The sequence below is a fragment of the Mobula birostris genome, chromosome 6 (assembly GCF_030028105.1).
Source record: "Mobula birostris isolate sMobBir1 chromosome 6, sMobBir1.hap1, whole genome shotgun sequence".
NCBI classification, from domain to species: domain Eukaryota; kingdom Metazoa; phylum Chordata; class Chondrichthyes; order Myliobatiformes; family Myliobatidae; genus Mobula; species Mobula birostris.
Window position 1 is genome coordinate 119,300,156 of NC_092375.1, and position 25,191 is coordinate 119,325,346.

Here is a 25,191-nt window from a genome sequence, read left to right on the forward strand (position 1 = left end):
ACAATAAACTTTGAATGTATATTTGTTATTGAAAAATCAATGCCAAGGACACATTCAACAGAACAGCAAGGGTTTAGTGAGAGAGGGAATTGACTGTCGTGAATTCCATGGGTTTTACTGTGACTTAACACAGAGCGAGCCAGCAGTAATGGTGACTGTGTGAAGATGCAAGGTGCAAGTTGCCAGTAACTAGTCTCCTGGTAATTACTTGAATAGCAACATGTTGTAAATCTGCAACACTATCCTGGAGACTACTCCAAGGAAGTGGAAGGATCTATGGTTCAACTCGAGGATACTCTCCCTGCACCTGTTACACTTTTATGAGTGTAGATCCTAAACACTAATGAGTCTTTGGGGTCCTCTCTTGTACGCACAGAATGTCTGTGCTCAAGCACATTGGACTGCAGGTGCTGAGCAACATATCCAGAGAAGGGACTTCTTACTTCTCTCATGACTGCTCCCACCAGCCCGAAACCTGACACTGTCCAGCACTGAGCTGCAAGCCAGCAAATCATTCAAAAGGATTTACAGAAAAGCTGCAAGTGCTGGAAAGGTGAACCCACCAAAAGACTATTGCAGCAAAACTGGGCGGCACGATAGCATAGCGGTCCACGTAATGCTATTACAGCACCAGAGGCACTAGTTCAATTCTCACCGCCGTCTGCGAGGAGTTTGAGAGCTCCTCACGTGGGTTTCCCCAGTTTCCTCCCACATTTCAAAGGCGACAGGTTAGTAGGTTAACTGGTCATGTGGGCGTGCAGGCTTCTGGGCCAGAAGGGCCTGTTACCATGCTGCCTCTGTAAATAAATTAATGCGGGCATGAGCCACTATCACCTGACAGGGTAAAACAAGCTCCAGGCTTGAGCTGCTCGTACTTTCTGCCTTCATGGTTTGCTCTCACAGATCTGAGGTCAGTCAGCAGTCTCTAGTTTGCCTAACTTATGGCACCGCTCAGTCTTTGAGACCTGCTTTGCGACAAACTGCCACCACTACCGGACGGTCCGCAATGCGTCAGGAAGGGAAGTCCCTAGTGGATGCAGGCAGTGTTATGGGGACAGAGAACACACCGCACCAGTCTACTGTGCAAGTAATAAGATCAATATTTACCACTGCAGTTCCAGGATCGCGTGGGGTTCCTGGGTGGCCCAGTTTCTCCCACCTCACGAGACATGCAGGTGATAGTTGTCCATCGACGACAACGACAAAGACCTATGTGGGAAAGTCTTTCAAGCGGAATCGCCATTGCGCTGGGCAGTTCCACTCTCTCAACCCCAGAGGTACAAGCAGCCATCACCAACCAGGAATTTCCAGTGGATAACCATAACTTCTTCTGTGCCTTGTCAAGCCCTTTGCTCTCCACGAAGCATTGCAGAACTGCCTTCCTGTCCATTGGATCTCACTGTTAATCTCATCACCCAGTCTGCCAAAGCTAACTTCACATGCTGGGACAAGCATGTCCCTATCTCACTGGGGTATGGCTACCATCACCTGGTTTAGCCCACCTGTCGAAGCGGTGTACCCGGGGTGTGGCCACTGCTGCGTGCGAACAGCTATATGAAGCTCCAGAATGGAATGACAAGCCCCTTTATCAGAGGTGTCACCCCTCCCTGGATGCCCCAGGCATGCAGAAATCCAGGCAGGAAAATGCTGGACACACACAGCAAGTCAGCCGGCTTTCATGGGTAGAGAAATGACTAACATTTCAGGGCTGTAAGCTTTTGTCAGAGCTGGGAAAGAAAGTAAAGGAAGTATTTTTCAGTGGTGGAGGAACTGGGGAGAGATGGGAAGAACAAGGCGATTAGTTTGACAGTGCATGCAAATAGAGGGGAGGGTGGCACAATCACATTACGTTTCTTTGTCTGTGTAATATGCTGTTAATGTCACATGAGGCCACATGACATGCCGAGCAGGCAAGACTATGAAAATACAGTAAAAAAGAAACTGAGCCAAAGTTTTAATGAAAATAACCAATAAAGGAAAACAAGTTACCTACAAGTTGTAGAATTCAATACCAAGTCTAGGAAGCTGCAATGTTTCAAAAGAAAGATGAGGTGTTGTTTTTCTAATTTCCAGTACTAAAGACCATAGAGAGGAATGGGAGTGCGATGGTGAATTAAAGTTATAGGCAACACAAAAATCAGGATATCTTCTACTGATTGGACATGTGTGTTCTACAAAGTAGTCACCAGACCTTGTGTCTGGTTCCTCCAACTTAGAAGAATGAAAGGGGATGGCATTGAAACCTATGGAATATTGGAAGGTCTAGCTAGAATACACGTGGAGAGGATGTTTCCTATAGAGGGGGAGTCTAGGAGCAGAGGGCACAGCCTCAGAATACAAGGATGTTCCTTTAGAACTGAGGTGAGGAGGAATTTCTTTAGCCAGTGGAATTCATTGCCACAGATGCCATTGGAGGCCAAGTCATTGGATATGTTTAATGCAGAGGTGTAATAGGTTCTTGATTAGTAAGGGTATCACAAGTTATGGGGAGAAGGCAGGAGTTGAGAGGGAAAATAAATCAGCCATGATAGAATGGTGGAGAAAACACGGTGGGCCAAGTGAACTAATTCTGCTCCCATGTCTTCTGGTCAAAGTAGTGGGCTGGCGCTGTGAGCACTGAGTCCACTACTCTAGATAATGCAGTACGGCCTGGGAACTGGCCCTTTGGCCAGCTGTGTCTGTGCTGAGCATGATGCCAAACCAAACTAATCCCTTCTGCCTGCAAGTGACCCATTTCCCTTCATATTGAGGTTTCTCTCTAAGAGCCTCTTAAATGCCTCTATTCTACCTCCCTCCACTAGCAGCCATTCCGGGTACTCTTTGTGTAAAAATTTGCCCCACTCACCTATTTTAAACTTTCCCCTTCTCACCTTAAATGTAACTCCTCTAGTATTAGACTAGACTGGGAGAAAGATTCTGACTTTTGACTCTATTTATGTCTCTCATAATTTGATGAACTTCAATCAAGTCTCCAACATTCCAGAGAAAATGAACTAAGTTTGTTCAACATCCACTTTTAGCTAATATTCTGTAATCCAGGCAACTCCTAGCAAATCTCTCAGCCCCCTTTCCAAATCTCCACGTCTGTCTTATAATGGGCAACTAGAACACCACACGATTCAGTCTAATCAAAGTTTTATGCAACCACAACATGACTTCCTGACCTATGCACATAACAATGAAGGCAAGGATGCCATATGCCTTCTTTACCACTCTGTCCACTTTCATAGAGCTATGGATTTGCATCCGAAGATCCCTCTGTACATCAGTGCTGTTGAGGGTCCTGTCACTTACTCTATACCTTCCTTTGCATTTGGCTTTCGAAAGTGCAACTCCTATTCTAGCCCAGATTAAAGGAGGTTGTTCTTGGAGCTGGTCAGAAGGCCAGCACAACATTGTGAGCTGAAGAGGCCGTACTGTTCTGTCACAAGCAAGAGAAAATCTGCAGATGCTGGAAATCCAAGCCACACGCACAAAATGGTTGAGGAACTCAGCAGGCCAGGCAGAATCTATGGAAAAGAGTACAGTCGACATTTTGGGCAGGACTGGAGAAAAAATGCTGAGGAGCAGATTTAAAAGGTGGGGGGGAGGGGAGGGAGAAACACCTTCCCAGAGGGGAGGAATGAGTAAAGAGCTGGGATGTTGATTGGTGAAAGAGACAGAAGACCATGGAAGAAAGAAAAGGGGGGAGGAGTACCAGAGGAAGGCAATGGTTAGGCAAGGAGATAAGGTGAGAGAGGGAAAAGGAGATGGGAAATGGTGAAGGAGAGGAGGGGTGGAGGACATTACCAAAAGTTCGAGAAATCGATGCCCATGCCATCAGGTTGGAGGCTCCCCAGATGGAATATAAGATGTTGTTCCTCCATGCTAAGTGTGGCCTCATCACGACAGTGGAGGAGGCCATGGATAGACGTATCAGAATGGGAATGGGAAGTGGAATTAAAATGGGTGGCCACTGGGAGATCCCGCTTGTTCTGGCAGACGAAGCGTAGATGCTTGTTGAAGTGATCTCCCAATCTATGTTGGGTCTCACTGATATGCAGGAGGCCACACCATGAGCACCAGATTCAGTAGATGACCCCAACAGACTCACAGGTGAAGTGTGGCCTCACCTGGAAGGTCTGTTTGGTGCTCTGAATGGTAGTGAGGGAGGAGGTGTAGGGACGGGTGTAGCACTTAGGTATTGTGCCCTATGTGACCCCCCCCCCCCTGTCCATTTGTCCTTCCCCACTGATCCCTCTCCTGGCACTTATCCTTGCAAGCAGAACAAGGGATTTTCCCTATTTCTCTTCTTAAATAGAGGAACACTGCTTTGGTTACTTTCCAGTCCTCTGGGCCCTTGTCTTTGATGAAAACATTTGTCAAAGCCCCAACTTGTGTCTCGCACTAACCTGGGATAGATCCCATAAAACATAGGAGCAGAATTAGGCCATTCCGCCCATTGTGTCTGCTCCACCATTCCATCATAGCAGCATAGCCCAGAAAAATGAAGAAATTATCACTATTGAAGAAAAGGTTAACCAATGAAAAAGCATGACCCTCCATGAAAGACATCCCCATGATCTGAGCAGAATAGATGTCAACAAGGAAGTATCGAACTCCTGGCTCAGATTTGGAGACCTCTTCCCAGAAACAGAGGAATTCCTTGTGCCAATAAAGGACTAGATGGTTAACACAAAAAAAAATCAAAAATACTTAATAGAAGACCAACAAATTCAAGATGATAAATATAAAAAATGCCAAGAAAAAACAGAAATAATCCAACACATTACAGGATCCTGTAGCGGTTTAACTCAATCTGATTACTTAACACGAGCACGATCAAATGGCAAACATCATTCACCGAAACTTTGCTTTAAGATACAAACTCATAAAATAAATCATGCTTTAATATAAGTACAAAAGTCTGATCTAGTTTTAGAGTCAGAATCCCACAAATTATATTACAATCGATCGTTATTACAGATAGAATAATCCATAATAACTGTCCAGATATAATATTACAGTATAAATAAGCAAAAAAAATGCACATAACATACAGAAATCAGTAAGTGCAAAACACCAGAAATATGCTGAAATAAAAGAGGAAATTGAAGGACTGTGGAACATGATCAGGGTTTACATTGTCTCGGTAGTAATATCTACAACTGGTATCATTCCAAAATCACTACACAATAGCATAAAATAATTAGGACTACACAGCAATATCTATGTAAGTCTTCAGAAAGGTACAATACTAAACACCAATATAATAGTCTAAAAGTCCTAGCAATTGAGTGTGTTTGGCTATGCCCCTACCTTAGGTTTTACCAGCTTGAGCAGAGAAAAAAAAGTAAGTATTTAATAATAACTTATTTATAGAGCACTTTTCATACAAATGGTGTCATTCAAAGTGTCTTATAATGGGATAAAGTGTAAAGATGAAAAAGAAAATAGTTGAATGGTTGGAATATGGTAAACACATCCCACTGGGGATCTAGATAGGAGGAGGTGCTGGTGATTCACGGTTTCCACTGGAAGGAGCATCTGAGTCTCTGGCTGGTGGAAGGGAAGAGATGAAGTGTTGTACTTCTTGCAGCTGCACAGCAAAGCACAATAAGGCAGTGGTTGTTGGGGTTGGAAGAGTGAGTTTGAGAGTCACAAAGGGAATGAAACATTTCCATTTTCATCTCTATTGTTTCATTCATCAGATGTTTAGATTAATTGACTACTATAAATTGCCCATGTGTGTAGGTGATGGGTAGAATGTGGAAGGAGTTGACAGGAGTGTGAAGAAAATAAAACAGGATTAGTGTCGATGGATGGCTGATGGCCAGTATAGACTTGATGGGCTGAAGGGTCTATTTCTGTGCTGGATGACTCTATGAATTGAATTGAATTTTATATTTAAAGTAAAGGAAGTTGGACATAAAATAAATAATTCCAGTTAAAGGAATGGCTTTGTTTTAAACCAACACATACAAAGTGCTGGAGGAACTCAGCAAGTCGGGCAGCATCGAGGTAGGAGGATAAGTACCCTCCTTACCTTTCCATTTCCAGCATCTACAGTGTCATGTTTCCAGTTACTTTCCAACCTTTGTCTGCCTCCCATCCTCACCACCACCCCCTCCTGGATTCAGCTGTTCTGTTTTACCTTACCTTGACCCTACCTGTCGTGCACCAACTACTGTCTCCCAACTCCAGAACAACATACGAGGGGTGATTGATAAGTTTGTGGCCTAAGGTAGAAGGAGTCAATTTTAGAAAACTTAGCACATTTATTTTTCTTATATTTGCACACTTGGTCCAGCAGTCTTGGAGCATACGGATCCCTTCTTCGTATAAGTCGGTGTCTTGGACCTCCAGAAGTGGTTCACAGCAGGGGTGATTGATAAGTTTGTGGCCTAAGGTAGAAGGAGATGAGTTATTAACTTCAAACTTCCTGCATTTTCACTCAAAGAGTTGAACTGCACGTGCATGTAACAAGAGCTATATAACTCATCTCCTTCTACCTTAGACCACAAACTTATCAATCACCCCTGCTGTGGACCACCTGGAGGTCCAAGACGTTCTCGTTACATGCACGTGCAGTTCAACTCTGTGAGTGATAATGCAGAAAGTTTGAAGATAATAACTCATCTCCTTCTACCCTAGGCCACGAACTTATCAATCACCCCTGCTGTGGACCACTTCTACAATGAAGGAATTCGTATGCTCCGCGACTGCTGGACTAAGTGTGTACATGTAGGAGGGGACTGTGATGTAAAATAAATGTGCTAGGTTTTCTAAAATTGATTCCTTCTACCTTAGGCCACAAACTTAACAATCACCCCTCGTACAAAATGCTGGAGGAACTCAGCAGGTCAGGCAGCATCTATGAACGGGTATAAATCATCGATGGGCAAAGACCCTTCATCAGGACTGGGAAGGAGGAAGGCAGAGGACAGAATCAGAAGGAAGGGGTAGAGGGAAGAGTACAAGCAGGCAGGTGAAAGGTGAAGCCAAGGTGAGGGAAAGTGGTGGGTGGGAGAAGAGGGGGATGAAATAAGAATCTGGGGGGGTGATGGGTGGAAACGGCAAAGGCTGAAGAAAAAGAAATCTGTTAGGAGACTATAGAAGAAAGAGAACTAAAGGGAGATGACAGGCAGGTGAGGAGAAGAGAAGGGGTAAAAAGGAAACCAGAACGGGGATTGGAAAGAAAGAGAGAAGGGGGAAAGGGGAAGTGATTACAGAGAGATTTCCAGCACCTGTTGAATCTGGCTTTGTTTTAAGTATTACACTTAAAACTGAAATTCTGATCTATTTCTGCCATCTTGTGTGGCAGAAGTGTGATGGAGCAGACTCATTGTGGGACAGATTAGACTCTCATTTAGTAGTTCTGCTAACGTTATAGAGATTGTGATGTAACCACCTTTCTCCCCAGAAAATTTCTCAGATCTCTTCTCAAATGATTGATAGATTCCTGAGAATATTCAATAAGCATTGACCCAGTGACCGGTGTAAATATTGACTCATTTCTTGGGGACTTCCTGCACATGCTGACATACTGCAAACAGACTGCCATTCTCCCAGATTCTCGCTGGGCTCTGGATCAGAATAACTTGCTTGCATTCCTATTTTGTGGGCTCTGAGATGGCCGATGAAGCTAATTTAGGAACTTCACTCTCTTCTGCAGGAGGCCGACAGGGCAGGCAGGTAGATAGTTTGTGAGGTGTCATCTGCCCTTCCAGGGCTTCTGTGTGGACTGGAGCTACTCAGTACCATACCATCACCACTGCCTCTTCCTCGCTTTGGAGATTCACGGCCCAGGGGTCCTCAGGAATAGTTGGGGACGTCCCCCAGAAATTGGTCAATATTTACAAGGGCCACTGAGTGTAGGTCAGTGTTTGCTGAATATTCTTGGGAATCTATCAATAGTTCACCAAAACCTTACCCATCTGCACCAATCCTACAGCAATCTTATTTTATTCTCCACACATTCCCTTTTTCGTCACCCCCAATGCCCCGCCCCCGCCCAAATGCTACCCCTCACTGACATTTTTACTTTTGTTTTATTTTGAGCTTTGAACACTAACACAGTCTGGGTCTCCCCTGTAAATACAAACATATGCTCTACTCATCTCCACCTGTCTCTTGTCATTTATTTGCCCAATGAAGACTTTTGGTTTGCTTTACGCACTCAGTGGCCACTTTATTAGTTAGACCGGTACACCTGCTTGTTTATGTAAATATTTAATCAGCCAATCACGCAGCAGCTACTCAGAGGATAAAAGCATGCAGAGATGATCAAGAAGTTCAGTTGGGGAATGGGGAAGAAATGTGATCTAAGTAATTTTGATCATGGAATAATTGTTGGTGCCAGATGGGGTGGCTGGAGTATCTCAGAAACTGCTGATCTCCTGGGATTTTCACACACAGCAGCCTCTAGAGTTTACAGAGAATGGTGCAAAAAACAAAATAAAAACATCCAATGAGTGGCAGTTCTTTGGGCAAAAACACCTTGTTAATGAGAGAGGTTGAAAGAGAAAGGCTGGACTGATTCAGATTGACAGGAAAGCAACAGTAACTCAAATTACCATGCGTTACAATAGTGATGCACAGAACAGCATCTATGAATGCACAATCTGTTGAACCTTAAAATGTATGGGCTACAGCAGTAGACGACCATGAAACAGGAAGCACCTAATCAAGTGGCCGCTGACTGTATATCAGAGTTCTACTTTTCCTTATACTCCTTTCAACTCTAGTTAATTATTTAAATATTTAACTAATCTTATGATGCTGCCAACCTGTGAGAAATCACAGAATCGAGAGAATTGAAAGTGTGGAAGGGGCAGCAAGTCAAGAGTTAAACAGACAGTGTTCAGTCAGCCCAGACAAGAAAGGTCTTTAAAAAGCATACTGTCCTTTGCACAGCAGGGGACTGGCGCTATTTGCCATACAGGGACAAGATAAGAATGTAACAGAAGGATTCAAAGAACACAAATCAATAAGGCGCAGATATTTTCCTAACTTCCAAGTATCTTCGGTCATTAGCTTGTAGTTTCTATTGCCTTTTAACACTTGAAGTGTGAATGGCGATTGATCTTGCAAATAAGGAATTCAAACATACACAGTTTACCAAACTGTCAATATCTGTAACTGCTCATCAATTTTGCATAAAAATGGCATTTCTCTGTTGAGATTTCGGAACAGTGGGGTGACAGTGGCTGTGCTGTTCTCTTTGTGCACAAGTAAATAAAGTGTGTTTGAGAAATACGTGTGAGTTTTCAGAGTCCAGTTAATCAGCGATGACACTGCCACAAAGGAATGCAGTTGGTTCCCTGCTGCCCAAAAGTAAATCATTACATTACTATTTCCCTGCCCCTATGCGATGACCTTCTGAAGTACCACCTCATCAAGGGCTCCTCCAGGAGCTGTCCTCTGCCAAGCTGGTTTAACCCACCCACTGTACCAGCAAACGCTCTCACACAGGCATTCACTCTTGTGTGTGTGTCTCTCTCTCTCTGTAGTTGCTTGCTGACTTGCTGAAAGTTCTCTCCAGCTTCTGTTTTAACTTCAAACTTAGTCTGTTGACCTGCAATTTTGTCTCCACAGAATGTGGGCTTTTCCTGCCTGTAATGTTCAGCATTTTCAATATGTCCAAACTCCATTCTTCACCCTCTTTTCATTGTTAAGTGTTGCTGCTACATCACAGAGTCATGGAGCATTACAGGCCTGATGCATGTGCTTATCCAAGATTCTCTTAGATGTTGAAATTGAACCTGCATCCACCACATCCATTGGCAGTTCATTCCACACCCTCACCACCCTCTGAGTGTAGAAGTTCAAAGTTGAAAGTAAATTGATTGTCAAAGTACACATATGTCTCCATATGCAATCCTGAGATTTGTTTCCTTGCAGGCATACACAGTAAGTCCAAGAAACACAGTAGGATAATTGAAAGACTGCACCCAAGAGAACAGATAAACAACCAAGACAACAACAGTGCAAATACAAAAAATATGTAATAAATAAGCAATAAATATCAAGAACATAAGATGAAAAGTCCTTGAAAGCTGGTGCATAAGTTGTGAGAACAGTTCAGTGATGGGTGAGTGAATCTGAGTGAAGTTATCCCTTGTGGTTCAAGAGTCTGAGGGTTGAGTGGTATTATCTGCTCCTGAAGGTGACGCAGTGAGTCCTGAGCTTCCTGTACCTTCTTCTTGATGGCAGCAGTGAGAAGAGAGCATGGTCTGGAAGGTGTGGGTCCCTAATGATGGATACTGCTTTCCTGCAACAGTGCTCTGTGCATATGTGCTCAAAGGTGGGGTGGGCTTTATCTGTGATGGACTGGACACCATCCACTACTTCTTGTATAAGATTTTCCATTCAAAGTCATGGGCGGGTTCCATTCCAGGCCATGATGCAACATCAAAATACTCTCCACCACACATCTACATAAGTTTTATTAAAGTTTTAGATGACATTGTGAATCTTCGCAAACTTCTAAAGGAAGTAGAGGTACTGCCATGCTTTCTTCATAATGGCACTTACGTGCTGGGTGCAGGACAAATCTTCTGAAATGATAGTCATAGTCATAGTCATACTTTATTGATCCCGGGGGAAATCGGTTTTCATTACAGTTGCACCATAAATAATAAATAGTACTAGAAATAGTAATAGTAATACTACTATTAGTAAATAGTAAATAGTAATAGTAATAGACACATAATAGTTATAACACAGGGGAACTTAAAGTTGCTGATGCTCTCCACCACTGATCCCCCCCATGACTGGTTCATGGACCTCCTGTTTCCTCCTCCTGAAATCAATAACCAGCTCCCTGGTCCTGCTGACATTGAGTGAGAGGTTGTTGTCATGGCTTCATTCAGCCAGATTGTCAATCTCCCTCCAATATGCTGATTCATCACCACCTATGATTCAGCCAACGACAGTGGTGTCATCAGCAAACTTGAATATGGCACTGGAGCTGTGCTTGGTCACATAGACATAAGTGTAAAGCGAGTAGAGCAGGGGCTAAGCACAGAGCCTTGTGGTGCACCTGTGCTGACGGAGATTGTGGAGGAGATGTTGATGCCATTCTGAACTGACTGGGGTCTGCAAGTGAGGAAATTGAGGATCCAGTTGTGCAAGGGGTTATTGAGGCCAGGCCCTGAAGCTTATTGATTAGTTTTGAGGGGACGATAATATTGAATGTTGAGCTGTAGTCGATAAAGAGCACCCCAATGTATGCATCTTTGCTGGCCAGATGTTCCAAGATGTTCCAGGATTGAGTGAAGAGTCAGTGAGATGGCAGCTGCTGTGGACCTGTTGAGAAGGTAGGGAAATTGGGAGTCGCGTAGGGAGTGATCCCTTCAGGAAGCAGAAAGTGGGTGGGAGGTGTAGGATGTGCTGGGTGATAGAATCCCATTGGAGATGGCAGAAATTGCGGAGAATTATGTGCTGGACATGGAGGCTGGTGGGGTGGTAGGTGAGGACAAGAGGTACCCTATCCCTGGTAGGGTGGCTGAAGGATGGGATGAGAGCAGATGTGCGTAAAATGGAAGAGATGCAGTTGAAGGTGAAGGCAAGGAAGCCCTTTTTTTTTGAAAAAGGACATCTCCTTCGTTCTGGAATGAAAAGCCTCATCCTGAGAGCAGATACAGCAGAGATGGAGCAATTGAGAGAAGGGGATGGCATATTTACAAGAAACAGGATGGAAAGAGGTATAGTTCAAGTAGCCGTGAGAGTCCGTGAGTTTATAATAGACATCAGTAGATAAGTAGTCTCTAGAAATAGAGTCAGAGAGATTGTAAAAGAGGAGTGGGGTGTTGGACATGGACCAGGTAAATTTGAGGGCAGAGTGGAAGTTGGAGGCAAAGTGGATGAAGAAGACAAGACCCCATGGGTGCAGGAAGCAGCACCAATGCTGCCATCGATGTAGGTAGGAGAAGTGGGGGACGGGCACTAGAGTGGGCATAGAACATAGACTGTTCCATGTAGCCGACGAACAGGCAGGCATAGCTGGGACTCATTCGAGGGCCCATGGCTACACGTTTTGTTTGAAGGAAGTGGGAGCAGCCAAAGGAGAAATTATTGAGACTGAGGACAAGCTCTGCTAGGCAGAGGAGAGTGGTGGTGGAGGGGAACTGGTTGGGTCTGGTATCCAGAAAGAAACAGAGAGCTTTGAGACCTTCCTGTTGGGATATGAAGGTGTATAGGGACTGGACATCCATATTAAAAATAAGACAATGAGGGCCTGGGAATTTGAATTCACAGAAAAGATCCAGAGTGTGTGAAGTGTTAGAGATGTAGGCAGGAAGGGACTGAACCAGGGGGGACAAGACAGAGTCGAGGTATGCAGATATGAATTCAGCAGGACAAGAACAAGCTGAAACAATGGGTCTACCTGGACAGACAGGGTAGGAGGTAGAAACGGGAGGTGCAGGGGGAGGGAACTATGAGATTACTGGCAGTGGATGGGAGATCCCCAGAATTAATAACGTGGGTGATGGTGTGGGAGACAATGGTCTGGTGCTACTTACTGGGATCCTGTTCGAGGAGTAAGTAAGAGGAGGTGTCTAAGGGTTGTCGCTGGGCCTCAGCAAGGTATAGGTCAGTCTGCCAGACTACTACAGCACCCCCCTTATCTGCGGGTTTGATGGTGAGGTTAGGGTTAGTGCGGAAGGAGTGGAGAGCAGAGTAATCAGAAGGACTGAGGTTGGAATTGGAGAGAGGAGCGGTGAAGTCGAGACGGTTGATGTTCCGTTGGCAGTTGGCAGAGCATGCAGAAGACCAGGGCAGGGTGCCCAGGAAGAGGAGGAGGGCTGAAGATGGAAGAAAGGCTCATCAGTGTGGGATGGAGAGTCCTTGCCGAAGAAGTAGGCTCAGAGACGGAGGCCACCCTACCAGGGATAGGGTTCCTCTTGTCCTCACCTACCACCCCACCAGTCTCTGCATCCAGCACATAATTGTCCGCAACTTCTGCCATCTCCAGTGGGATCCCACCACCGAGCACATCTTTTCCTCTCCACCCCCACCAACTTTATGCTTTCTACAGGAATTGCTCCCTGCATAACTCCCTTGTCCCTCCCCATTAATCTCCCTCCTGGGACTTACCCTTACAAGCAGAACAAATATTACACCTATCCCTACACCTCCTCCCTCACTACTATTCAGGGCCCCAAACAGTCCTTCCAAGTGAGGCAACACTTCACTTGTGAGCCTTGTGGGGTCATCTACTGTATCCAGTGCTCCCAGTGTGGCCTCCTGTATATCGGTGAGACCCAACGTGGATTGGGAGACCGCTTCGCTAAGCACCTATGCTCTGTCCACCAGAAAAAGCAGGATCTCCCAGTGGCCACCCATTTTAACCCCACTTCCCATTCCCATTCCAATATGTCTATCCATGGTCTTCTCTACTGTCGCAATGAAGCCAAACTCAGGTTAAATGAACAACACCTTACATTCCATCTGGGTAGCCTCCAACCTGATAGCATGAGCATCGATTTCACGAACTTCCAGTAATGATCCCACCCCCCTCTTCACCATTTCCCATCCCCTTCACCATTCCTCATCCCCTTTATCATTCCCCATCCCCTTTTTCCTCTCTCACTTTATCTCCTTGCCTGCCCATCTCTGGTGCTCCTGCCCCATTTTCTTTCTTCCAGGCACTCTTGTCCTCCCCTATCAGATTCTCCCTTCTCCAGCCCTGTATCTCTTTCACCAATCAACTTCCCAGCTCTTTCCTTCACCTATCACCTTGTGTTTCTTCCTCCCTTCCCCCCACCCTTTGACACCACCCCTCACCTTTTGTTCTCCAGTCCTGCTGAAGGGTCTCGGCCCGAAACATCGACTGTACTGTTTCCCATAGATGCTGCCTGGCCTGTTGAGTTCCTCAACCATTTTCTGCATGTTGCCTCTAGTTCTAGACTCACCCTATCCCAGTGGAAAAAGCCTAATTGCATTTACCCTGTACAAAGTCATACACTTCACAGTCATAGAGCTATACAGCATGAAAACAGGCCCTTCAGCCCAGCTGGGCCATGCCGACCACAGCATCCTCCCTGCTAGTCCCTGTTGCCTGAGCTCGGCCCCTTTCCTCCACATACGCTTCCAAATACCTCTTAAATTGTGCCTATCTTGACCACCATCTTACAGCTCATTCCAGGTACTCTGTGTGAATCCATTACCTCTCGACTGTCTTTTTTAAATCTCTCCACTCTTACAAAGTATCTGTGTTCTCTAGTTTTGGACTCCCCAACCCTAGGGAAAGGACTATGACCTTATCCATACCCCTGATTGTATAAACTTCTATGAGGCTGCCCCTTATTTTCTTGCATTCCAGGGAGCAAAGATCGAACCCAGTCAGTTTTTCCCGCTATCTCGGGCCCTCCAGTCCAGGCAGCACCTTGGAAAATCTCTTCTCTACCCTCTCCAGCTCAACAATGTATTTCCTATAACAGGGTGACCAAAGCTGTACACAGTTATCCAAGTGCAGGCTCACCAATGACTTATATAACTGCAATATAATGTCCCAACTCTGGTGAAATGATACTGTATCTGTTAAATAGGGGCCGTGGACAATTCTGATTTGATGGAGACAGACGTGAAAGCACAGAGGAACATCTGGAGAAATTTCTGAAATGCTGGTTCCCTGCCGCTGTTACCGTGCGATCGAGAATCTTCCAGAGGGAAGGCTCCAAAATCCCCGGCTTTGCCTGCTGCTGGTGACTGAGGCTGAGGTCAAAGCGCCGGGATAGAGATGGTGCTCGGTACTTGGTGTCAGAGGGCTGATCGGAGGCTTGAAGTTTTTGGACGACTCAGAGTCGGACTGTGGTCAGGCATGGCAGGGAGAGTTTTCTTCCTTCTCCCGCCTGCATGTGATGTGGGACTTTCGAGAGACTTTGAACTTTTTTACTGTGCCATGGCCTATTCTTCATCAAGTTATGGTATTGTTGCACTGTTGTAACTATATGTTATAATTATGTGGTTTTGTTAGTTTTTCAGTCTTGGTCTGTCCTGTGTTTCTGTGATATCACACTGGAGGAATATAGAACACAGAACATAGAACATAGAATAGTACAGCACATTACAGCCCCTTCGGCCCACATTGTTGTGCCTACCCTCAAACCCTGCCTCCCATATAACCCCCCACCTTAAATTCCTCCATACACTTGTCTAGTAGTCTCTTAAACTTCACTAGTGTATCTGCCTCCACCACTGACTCAGGCAGTGCATTCCACGCACCAACCATTCTCTGAGTAAAAAACCTTCCTCTAATATCCCCCTTGAACTTCCCACCCCTTACCTTAAAGCCATGTCCTCTTGTATTGAGCAGTGGTGCCCTGGGGAAGAAGTGCTGGCTATCCACTCTATTTATTCCTCTTATTATCTTGTACACCTCTATCATGTCTCCTCTCATCCTCCTTCTCTCCAAAGAGTAAAGCCCTAGCTCCCTTAATCTCTGATCATAATACATACTCTCTAAACCAGGTAGCATCCTGGTAAATCTCCTCTGTACCCTTTCCAATGCTTCCACATCCTTCCTACAGTGAGGTGACCAGAAATGGACACAGTATTCCAAGTGTGGCCTAACCAGAGTTTTATAAAGTTGCATCATTACATCGTGACTCTTAAACTCTATCCCTTGACTTATGAAAGCTAACACCCCATAAGCTTTCTTAACTACCCTATCCACCTGTGAGGCAACTTTCAGGGATCTGTGGACATGTACCCCCAGATCCCTCTGCTCCTCCACACTACCAAGTATCCTGCCATTTACTTTGTACTCTGCCTTGGAGTTTGTCCTTCCAAAGTGTACCACCTCACACTTCTCCAGGTATCATTTCTTAATGCATGCATTACTAAATGACAATAAAAGAGGACTGCGTGTCCTCATAATCTAATCTAAACTCCTAAACAGATGCCCCAACTGATGTTGTCCAGTATGCTAAGTGCCTTCTTCAACATCCTGTCAGCTTGCACGACTGCTTTCAGAGAACTGCACACTTGTACTCCCAGGTCCCACTATTCCACAACACGCACAACATGCTGGAGGAACTCAGCAGGTCGGGCAGCATCCGTGGAAACAAACAGTCAACGTTTCGAGCTGAGACCCTTTGTCCAGTCCTGATGAAGGGTCTCGGCCCGAAACATTGACTGTTCGTTTCCACGGATGCTACCCAACCTGCTGAGTTTCTCCAGTGTGTTGTGCGTGTTGCTTTGACCCCAGCATCTGCAGAGTATTTTGTGTTTACTATTCCACAACACTTGGCAGTGCCCTGCCATTCACTGTATAGGTCCTACTCTGCTGTGAATGTCCAAAATGCACCACCTTACAGTTATCTCAGTTGAAATCCATTTGCCCATCTCCTGAACTTATCAAGATCTCTCTGTAACCTGCTTCACATCAACTACACCCCTAATTTAATATCATCAACAAACTTGCTCATTGTAGCACATGCAAATTATTTATATGCATAATGAATAACAGAGCTCTCAACACTGACCCCGGGGGCACCCCACTATTCACGGGCGTCAAGTCAGAGAACCAACCTTCACCCATCATCCTTTGCTTCCTATCGTTGAGCCAATTCTGAATCCACTTCCACCTCACTAGCTTCCCCTGAATCCCAGGCGACCTAACCTGCCTGATCAACCCGCCATGCAGGACCTAGTCAAAGGCCAACATTCACTCCACTTCCTACATCTATCTCCTTAATTACCTCTTCCAAAAACTCCAGATTCGTCAGACATGAACTCTGCTGACTATTCCTGTCAGGCCTTAACTATCCAAGTCTTGTCCCTTAGAATGCTCTCCAGTAATTTCCCTACTACTGAAGCCGGGTTTGCAGGCCTGTGGTTCCCTGGCCAATCCTTACTACCCTTCTCCAGCCTGTGCCCAGGGTTGATCAAAGGCCAGAGGATGTAGCAGGCACTGCGCACATCTGGACAGAGGAGCGCGCACCACACATGTGCTAATAAACTGGGCTCTGTCTTATCGATAGAGGTAAGGACTGAAGCAGGTTTTGGGCGCATCTGCCCAGATGTTTGAGCTTCTGGTCTACGGTGCATATCTGCTGATGGGCTGGGACTGTGGAGGAGGCACGCTGCTCATTTGGGCAGAAGATGGATGGAGTGGGGGTGGTTGAGAGGTTGGAAAGCCGGTACTGCGCGCTGATGCGCGAATTTCTCCAGGTTTCTGCGCCCCTTGCGAACAAGTTGGAGGCGAATTTGTTGGAGCCCCGGGACAGAGTCGTCTCCCACCGTGATGCCTGGTCTTGGGCCGAGGCAGCTGTGTGGATTACGGAGCCCGGGGAGGGTCTGTGAAGTCTGGGAGGGTGCTGTGCGCTTGATTCTGGCAGACTCTCCGTCCCAGGATAGGTTTCAATTTATTTTTATCCACTCTTCCGCTTAATCAGCACTTTTAGCAGAAGGGGCTGCGGGGCGCCTGCGACCCCGAGGAATTCCCGGAATTCCCGAACGCCAGGTGGAACCAAGTTCCTGACAGCGATGTCAGGAATGTCTAACTTCAGCCGAAGTGAATTCGGTAAGTATGTTCCTCAATGTCAGCCCGTCAAGAGACTTTCGGCCGCGTACTGCTTCTCAGAATGAAGAGGAGGTGGGCTGCAGAATTCCTGCTAGTTTGGTGAAGACGCAGTTCCATTTATAGTCCGGGCTGATTATCTCCCTCCCTGTCCACTGTCCAATCGAGCGCATGTGACACGTTTGTCTTATCGATAGGGGGCATAAATACCCCAGCTCACAGCCCGACTCTGCCCCGCTCCACGCCGACAGTCTCTCATTAACCTGCACACGGCCGCACTCCGCACCGGCTATACCCCAAATGGCACCCAAGAAAGACATCAAGAAAGCCGAGCCCAAACCGGCGGCTGCTCCTGCCCCGGCGCCAGCTCCCGCTCCCGAAGCAGCCAAGCCCAAGCAGCCAGCCGTCGACTTGTCCAAAGTCAAGGTGGGTACGTTCTAGAGCAAAGCCGGCGGCTCGGAAGTGATGGAGAGCTTTGGCATTGCATTTTAGCGCGGTGACTAGGTTGCTGCCCGAGGAAGATCAAGCGAGATATCCTCAGTGTGTGCATGCTCTGAGAGTGTGAACGGGTACCAGTAAGTTCGATTGCAGCTGCCTTGTCTGCCCCGTGTATAACTCTTCCGAAGCCTGTTTTTTTTTTCATTTGTTTGGAAGTTAGAATGCCGGTCTAATTTGTGAAACGCTCGTTCTCGAAGGACCGCGTCATAACGCACCGCGGTAGAAAATTGCAACAGGGTAACTATTTCCCGTGGATTCTGGGGCCCCTCAGCCCAAATTATCAGCAGCCCCCAGCTCCCCGCTCGCCGCCCACCGCGGGGCGAGCCAGGACACAGAAACCGGTGACAGAAGTATTGCCAAATATGGGAGCGGCACCCGGGCGTGCCAGCTAATGTTACCATTAAGACGTCGTTGCTTTAAAAGGACAAACCTGGGAATGTGCCGGTCTCCCATCTGTTCCCCTAACTGGTAGCTCTCCGAGTTTGTCACTGTGTTGGACAGATCTCCGCACGGACAGACATCCTCAGCGCTCTGCCGATACCTGCTGAATGACAATTTAAGTGCTGTCCAGGAATCCGTCTTGTGCTGTCAACCAGATTCGCCTTCTTAACTTTGCGTTTCGCGTGCTGTTAACACCGGGAGCACGGAAATTAACACAGCGAACCTCCACCACCACCTGCAAGTTTCCATTGAAGTAAGGGACTCCCAGGTTCACGACCCCACGCCAATCCCACCCCCCGCGGCCGGCGTTGTGTCCCGGCTCTAGGTTTCTCTGGAGAGCTGGCTCCTTGATACCCGTGCCCACTGACCGAGCAGGAAGGCTGGCTCCTGCCTTAACGGTATTCCGAGGATATTATTGCCCCCCCCCGATATGAGGTGAAGTGACAGAAAGACGAAAGTCACCCTCAAGTTCCCGCCAAACGCGCCCCTCCCCGATATCCAGCATCACAATAACCCGATCCCGGTGGGCGTCTGTTCACGGTGGTGGGGTTTCGGTTGGGATCTGCAGGCGGGGTGAGGTGGACTTGGAGGGGGTACACGTACGGGAGTTCCCAGGCGTTAACCAGGCTAGGTCAGATTTAGAGGCAATATACAAGGGGGCTTTGAAGATGCGCTCATACGGCCTGGTGAATGAAGTAGGGTAAGGGGCGATGGGAGGGGGTTTAACTTAGTTCATGTAAACGGGCTGTGGGGACACGTACACGGGGGTTCTGCTTGACGTGAACTCAAAGGACATATGTAAAGGTACGCTGCGAGGGTATAGTTAAGTGGTCTTTGGTGAGGTTTAAATGTACTGGAAATACATAAAGGGAATTGGACCATGTAACCCTCAGCACTCTTACATATCCCACTCATTGTCCTCATGCATATAAATCATGGTCCCCCACCGTCCCCCACTTACATATACCCTGTTGTCACCTTTACATATACCCCACAGTCCCCCTTTACATGTACACCATTGTCGCCCTTTTATGTACCCCACGGTCCCTCCTTATATATACCCCACGGTCCCAATTTACATAAACCCCACAGTCCCCCATTACATAAACCCCACAGCCCCCCCTTAAATGTACCCCATTGTCACCCTTGAATGTACACCGCGGTCCATCCTTATATATATCCCATTGTCCCTCCTTATATGTACCCACTGTCCCCCATTACACATACCCTATTGTCACCCTTACATATATCTCACAGACCCCCTTGTATGTACCCCACAGACCCCCTTGTATGTACCCCACAGTCCCCCCTTGTATGTACCCCACAGTCCCCCCTTATATGTACCCCACGGACCCCCTTGTATGTACCCCATGATCCCCCTCTTGTATGTACCCCACGATCCCCCTTGTACGTACCCCACGACCTCCCCTAGTATGTACCCCACAGTCCCCCTTGTATGTACCCCACAGTCCCCCTAGTATGTACCCCACAGTCCCCCTTACATGTACCCCACTGTCCCCCTTACATGTACCCCCAAAGTCCCCCCCTTGTATGTACCCCACGATCCCCCCTTGTATGTACCCCTCGGTCCCCGCTCGTATGTACCCCACGGTACCCCCTTGTATGTACCCCACAGTCCCCCCTTATATGTACCCCACGGACCCCCTTGTATGTACCCCATGATCCCCCTCTTGTATGTACCCCACGATCCCCCTTGTACATACCCCACGACCTCCCCTAGTATGTACCCCACAGTCCCCCTTGTATGTACCCCACAGTCCCCCTAGTATGTACCCCACAGTCCCCCTTACATGTACCCCACTGTCCCCCTTACATGTACCCCCAAAGTCCCCCCTTGTATGTACCCCACGATCCCCCCTTGTATGTACCCCTTGGTCCCCCCCCTCGTATGTACCCCACGGTACCCCCCTTGAATGTATTCCCAAAGTCCCCCCCCTGTATGTACCCCATGGTCCCTCCTTGTATGTACCCCACGGTCCTCCCCTTGTATGTACCCCCCAGACCCTCCCTTGTATGTACCCCACGGTCCCCCCTTGTATGTACCCCTCGGTCCCCCCTTGTATGTACCCCACGGTCCCCCCTTGTATGTACCCCACGATCCCCCTTGTACATACCCCACGACCTCCCCTAGTATGTACCCCACAGTCCCCCTTGTATGTACCCCACAGTCCCCCTAGTATGTACCCCACAGTCCCCCTTACATGTACCCCACTGTCCCCCTTACATGTACCCCCAAAGTCCCCCCTTGTATGTACCCCACGATCCCCCCTTGTATGTACCCCTTGGTCCCCCCCTTCGTATGTACCCCACGGTACCCCCCTTGAATGTATTCCCAAAGTCTCCCCCTGTATGTACCCCATGGTCCCTCCTTGTATGTACCCCACGGTCCCCCCCTTGTATGTACCCCCCAGACCCTCCCTTGTATGTACCCCACGGTCCCCCCTTGTATGTACCCCTCGGTCCCCCCTTGTATGTACCCCACGGTCCCCCCTTGTATGTACCCCTCGGTCTCCCCTTGTATGTACCCCACGGTCCCCCCTTGTATGTACCCCTCGGTCTCCTCTTGTATGTACCCCTCGGTACTCCCCTTGTATGTACCCCCAGTCCCCCTTACATGTACCCCACTGTTCCCCTTACATGTACTCCACAGATCCCCTTGTATGTACCCCCAAAGCCCCCCTGTATGTACCCCACGGTCCCCCCTTGTATGTACCCCACGATCCTCCCCTTGTATGTACCCCACAGTCCCCCCCCTGTATGTACCCCATGGTCCCCCTTGTATGTACCCCACAGTCCCCCCCTGTATGTACCCCACGGTACCCCCTTGTATGTACCCCACAGTCCCCCTTACATGTACCCCACTGTCCCCCCTTACATGTACCCCACAGACCCCCTTGTATGTACCCCCAAAGTCCCCCCCTGTATGTACCCCATGGTCCCCCCTTGTATGTACCCCACAGTCCCCTCTTGTATGTACCCCACGATCCCCCCTTGTATGTACCCCACAGTCCCCCCCCTTGTATGTACCCCTTGGTCCCCCCACTTGAATGTACCCCATGGACCCCCTTGTATGTACCCCATGGACCCTCTTGTATGTACCCCATGGTCCCCCTACAATGTACCCCACAGTCCCCCCCTTGTATGTACCCCACGGTCCCCCTTGTATGTACCCCATGGTCCCCCCCTTGTATGTACCCCACAGTCCCCCCTTGTATGTACCCCACAGTCCCCCTTACATGTACCCCACTGTCCCCCCTTACAAATACCCCACAGACCCCCTTGTATGTACCCCACAGTCCCCCCCTTGTATGTACCCCACAGTCCCCCCCTTGTATGTACCCCATGGTTTCCCTCTTACATATACTGCATATATCCTTCTTACATATACTCCACATCCCCCTTTATATATACCCCGTTCCCCCTATATATAGCACCTTTCCCACTTATGTAATCTCCATTGTGCCCCCTTTCATATACCCCTCATTCCCCCTTACATTACCTCACATCCCTTACTCATTGCCCATATAGAGCCCTCTGACACACACACATACCTGGAGGATCTCCTTACCTAAAACCCAGCCAGAATGGGAATGTGTGTAGGATCATTGAGACTGAATTTCTCAGTATAACTACTGCCTCTGAGGGATAATACAAGGGAGCATTCAGGGGTAATTGAAAGGGCCTGTGGGGTTTATGTGTGAGGGAGATACTGAGAGGACTTTGATGGAACTTGTTGAATTGGAGGGTTTGAAGAGTGTATAAAGAAGATTCAGAAGGCGGTGTAAAGAGGAGCCCAGTTGCTCTCTTTTCCCCTTTCACCTTTTCTCTCCTTCTTCCACCCAGCTCCATCTTCCCTGCATTCCCCTTCTCTTCTGTTCCCAGCCCTACCCTGCACTTCACATCCTGGCTCTTCTTTCTCTCCCACCCCAAGTCCTGATGCAGCCTCAACCTGAGATGTTGACACATCCTTTTCTTTCTGCTTAGCCTACGGGAGTCCTCTCAACAGTGTGTGTCTTTACTCGTCCTTCTGGAAAGCACAGTCTAGTGTCCTCCTGGAGGCTGCAATGTAGCCAGGAAGATCTCAGCACTCCCAGATTCCGCCTGGCCTCATCCTATCCCTGCGAATGGAGCTGGAGGTGAACTGGGTCCCACAGGTGGGGCAGCAGAGGCCTAAGATCATCCTGCCACATGCTGTGTGATAACCCTTTACACTGACTTCAGAGATCCGCACTACCTCCCTCCCTGGGCTCATCTATTTATTCTCAAATTGTCTGGTCATTATAAATGATTATGAAATTAATTTAATGGGCTGGTTACAGCATGCCAGCATAATTATTTTCAATATTTTGCTCCTCTGGGATTATTTTCGCGATATTACTCTTTTCCCCCAGAAATCTTGTTGTCACTAATATCACTTTCTTCAATGGAAGGTTCATTCTGTTTCAGTGACTGTGTGGTGTTCTTTCTCACTTGTTTGGATTATTGCTGAATGTTCATTGATAGTAATGTCTTGCCTGTGCATTCCTCCCTTGCAATAGGTCTCTTGAGAACTCTGCAAAGGAAACAGAACATTGCAAATGCAGCTATGTCACATCAAGTTGCAGCCACTGTAGAACCCTGAGAGAGGTAGTAGCCACTGATTAGTGGATTGAGGGGCAGAATGAGGCTTTCCCACAGTCACATGAATGTTGGGTAGATGAATAATTCATCTGCAGTAATTTAAGCAACAGAAAAAAATGCAAAATTCCTCTCCCCCTCACAACCTTTCCAAACAAAACATTATTGAATACTGGACCTGAAACTGTGAACCCATACTTTTGGTGAGTTTCTGTGCCAGCTGAATTGTTGGACACCAAGGTAATCAAAACGTCTTGTTTGCCAGACCTCAGAGAACAGCGCTAATGCAGCCCACACCCTTCTTCACACAACCCTCAGCGGCTCCTGAAAACTTGGCACGGCATTTTCTGCTTCATTCCAACATCAAACCGTTGACATACAACCCAAACGGCAATGCTAAAATAGAACTTGAAATCACACAGGTGGAGACTTCTTCCTGGTCCTCATTCAGCATCAGAAAATTCCTAAGTCAACTTTCAGATTGAAATTGCATGGTATGTCACTCTCCACAATTGAATCCTCAGCTCAAATCTCTATGTGAGTTCAATACTGTAATAGCACTGTACTCCAGCCACACACTAAAAGTACAACAGAAATCCAGGGCAGGAAATCTGTTTGACATCATTATAAATATTAAAATTTATCAGAAAATTAATTTATCGACAGAAAAGTAAACACAACAATTACTGAGAATCATGTAACAATTAGCTTAATATCAGTACTAGGAATGATTTTTTGAATTTTAAGCAGGAGATTTAAGTTAGAAACACCTGAAAACAGTTAAAAAGTAATTTACTTAATTATAAGTATACTTCAACAAAGACTTACGGAAAGGATATGTTTTGCTTGGAGGAAATAGAGTATCTATTGTTTAGAAAATATATTCAGTAAAGAAGCTAAACTGTTGGGGTGCAGGGGATGAACCTGATAGGTTTATGAGTTAATGGGTTCAGGAGACACCACACAAATGAACAGATGGAGAACTTAACATAGGTTGTCTCAAACTTTGCTTAGACCCATGGTTAGAATAATACCCATTGCCCTTGACATGGAGGCCCCGGAGAAGATTAAGAGGGACTTTCTCAAAACCTGCTCGTTACAGTCATGAAAGATTCTCCTTTTTCCATAACAGAAAAGACCGAGCTACCACCTAAGCACTATCTGTAAGATTAGGAAGTGTTTGATTACATACTATAGAGGTGGAAGAGACATTTCCTTTGGTGGTCAGGTCCAAAATTAGGAATCACAAAACAATGGTTGTTAAATAATGCAATAAGGAATTTGGAGAATGAATAGCTGGAAGGATTCAGCATGTTGAACAGGATCTAATGAGGCAAAGAGGTGGTCGGTGTTTAAGGTTGAGGCCTACACCAGGATTTAAGGTCGGTGTTTAAGGTTGAGGCGCAGGGTCTTCATCCTGAATGTCAACTCTCCCTTTGTCCCCACCGATGATGACTTGACTCGTTGAATTCTTCCAGCAGTATATCCTTGCTCCAGATTCCAGCAGTGTCATCTCCAAAGAATTCTGAGACACTGCTTTAGTGTTGGGCGCGTGACCAAGTGGTTAAGGCGTTCGTCTAGTGATCTGAAGGTCGCTAGTTCGAGCCTCAGCTGTGGCAGTGTGTTTGTGTTCTTGAGCAAGGCACTTAACTACGCATTGCTCTAGTGTCTGTGCGAGGAGTGGCGCCCCACACAGACTTCCAATTTGCGCCTTGTAAGGCATGAAAATGCCCAACGCAGACCTCTCATGGTCTGAGTCGACGTTCCTCCCCCCCCCCCCCCCCCCGCTTTAGAACAAAATTGATTAGAATCAGGTGCAGTTGGACTGAGTGGCAGAAATGTGCCTAAAGTAAGGCCAGGCAAATACACTGTGGGGAAGGATAGCAAATACTGTGCTGTTTAGTTTTGACGAAGAAGGAAGAAGAGATTAGTGTAGCAGGTGTGCATCGTGTACATATCATCCACATTAGGAAATGCTCTTTTCCTCCACTGTAAATCGTAAGTAAATCTTTGGCATTTAATTGAATGCAGTATTAAACCTCGGGTGCAGATGCTCAGAGATTCCATGACAAATTTCTGGTAATGGTAGAAGTTTTCTCCTTTTT

General features: G+C 47.0%; 1 protein-coding gene across 2 annotated transcripts in view; it reads left to right on the plus strand.

The window, feature by feature from the left end:
• Positions 1-17,728: 17,728 nt before the first annotated feature.
• LOC140199320 (myosin light chain 3, skeletal muscle isoform-like) overlaps positions 17,729-25,191 on the plus strand; it is a 195,291-nt gene continuing 187,828 nt past the window's right edge. For both annotated transcript variants that reach the window (XM_072261165.1, XM_072261164.1), the window contains exon 1: positions 17,729-17,935. In XM_072261165.1, the coding sequence (XP_072117266.1) occupies positions 17,810-17,935 (126 nt within the window). In that variant the 5' untranslated portion in view covers positions 17,729-17,809. The remainder of the gene's footprint in view (positions 17,936-25,191) is intronic.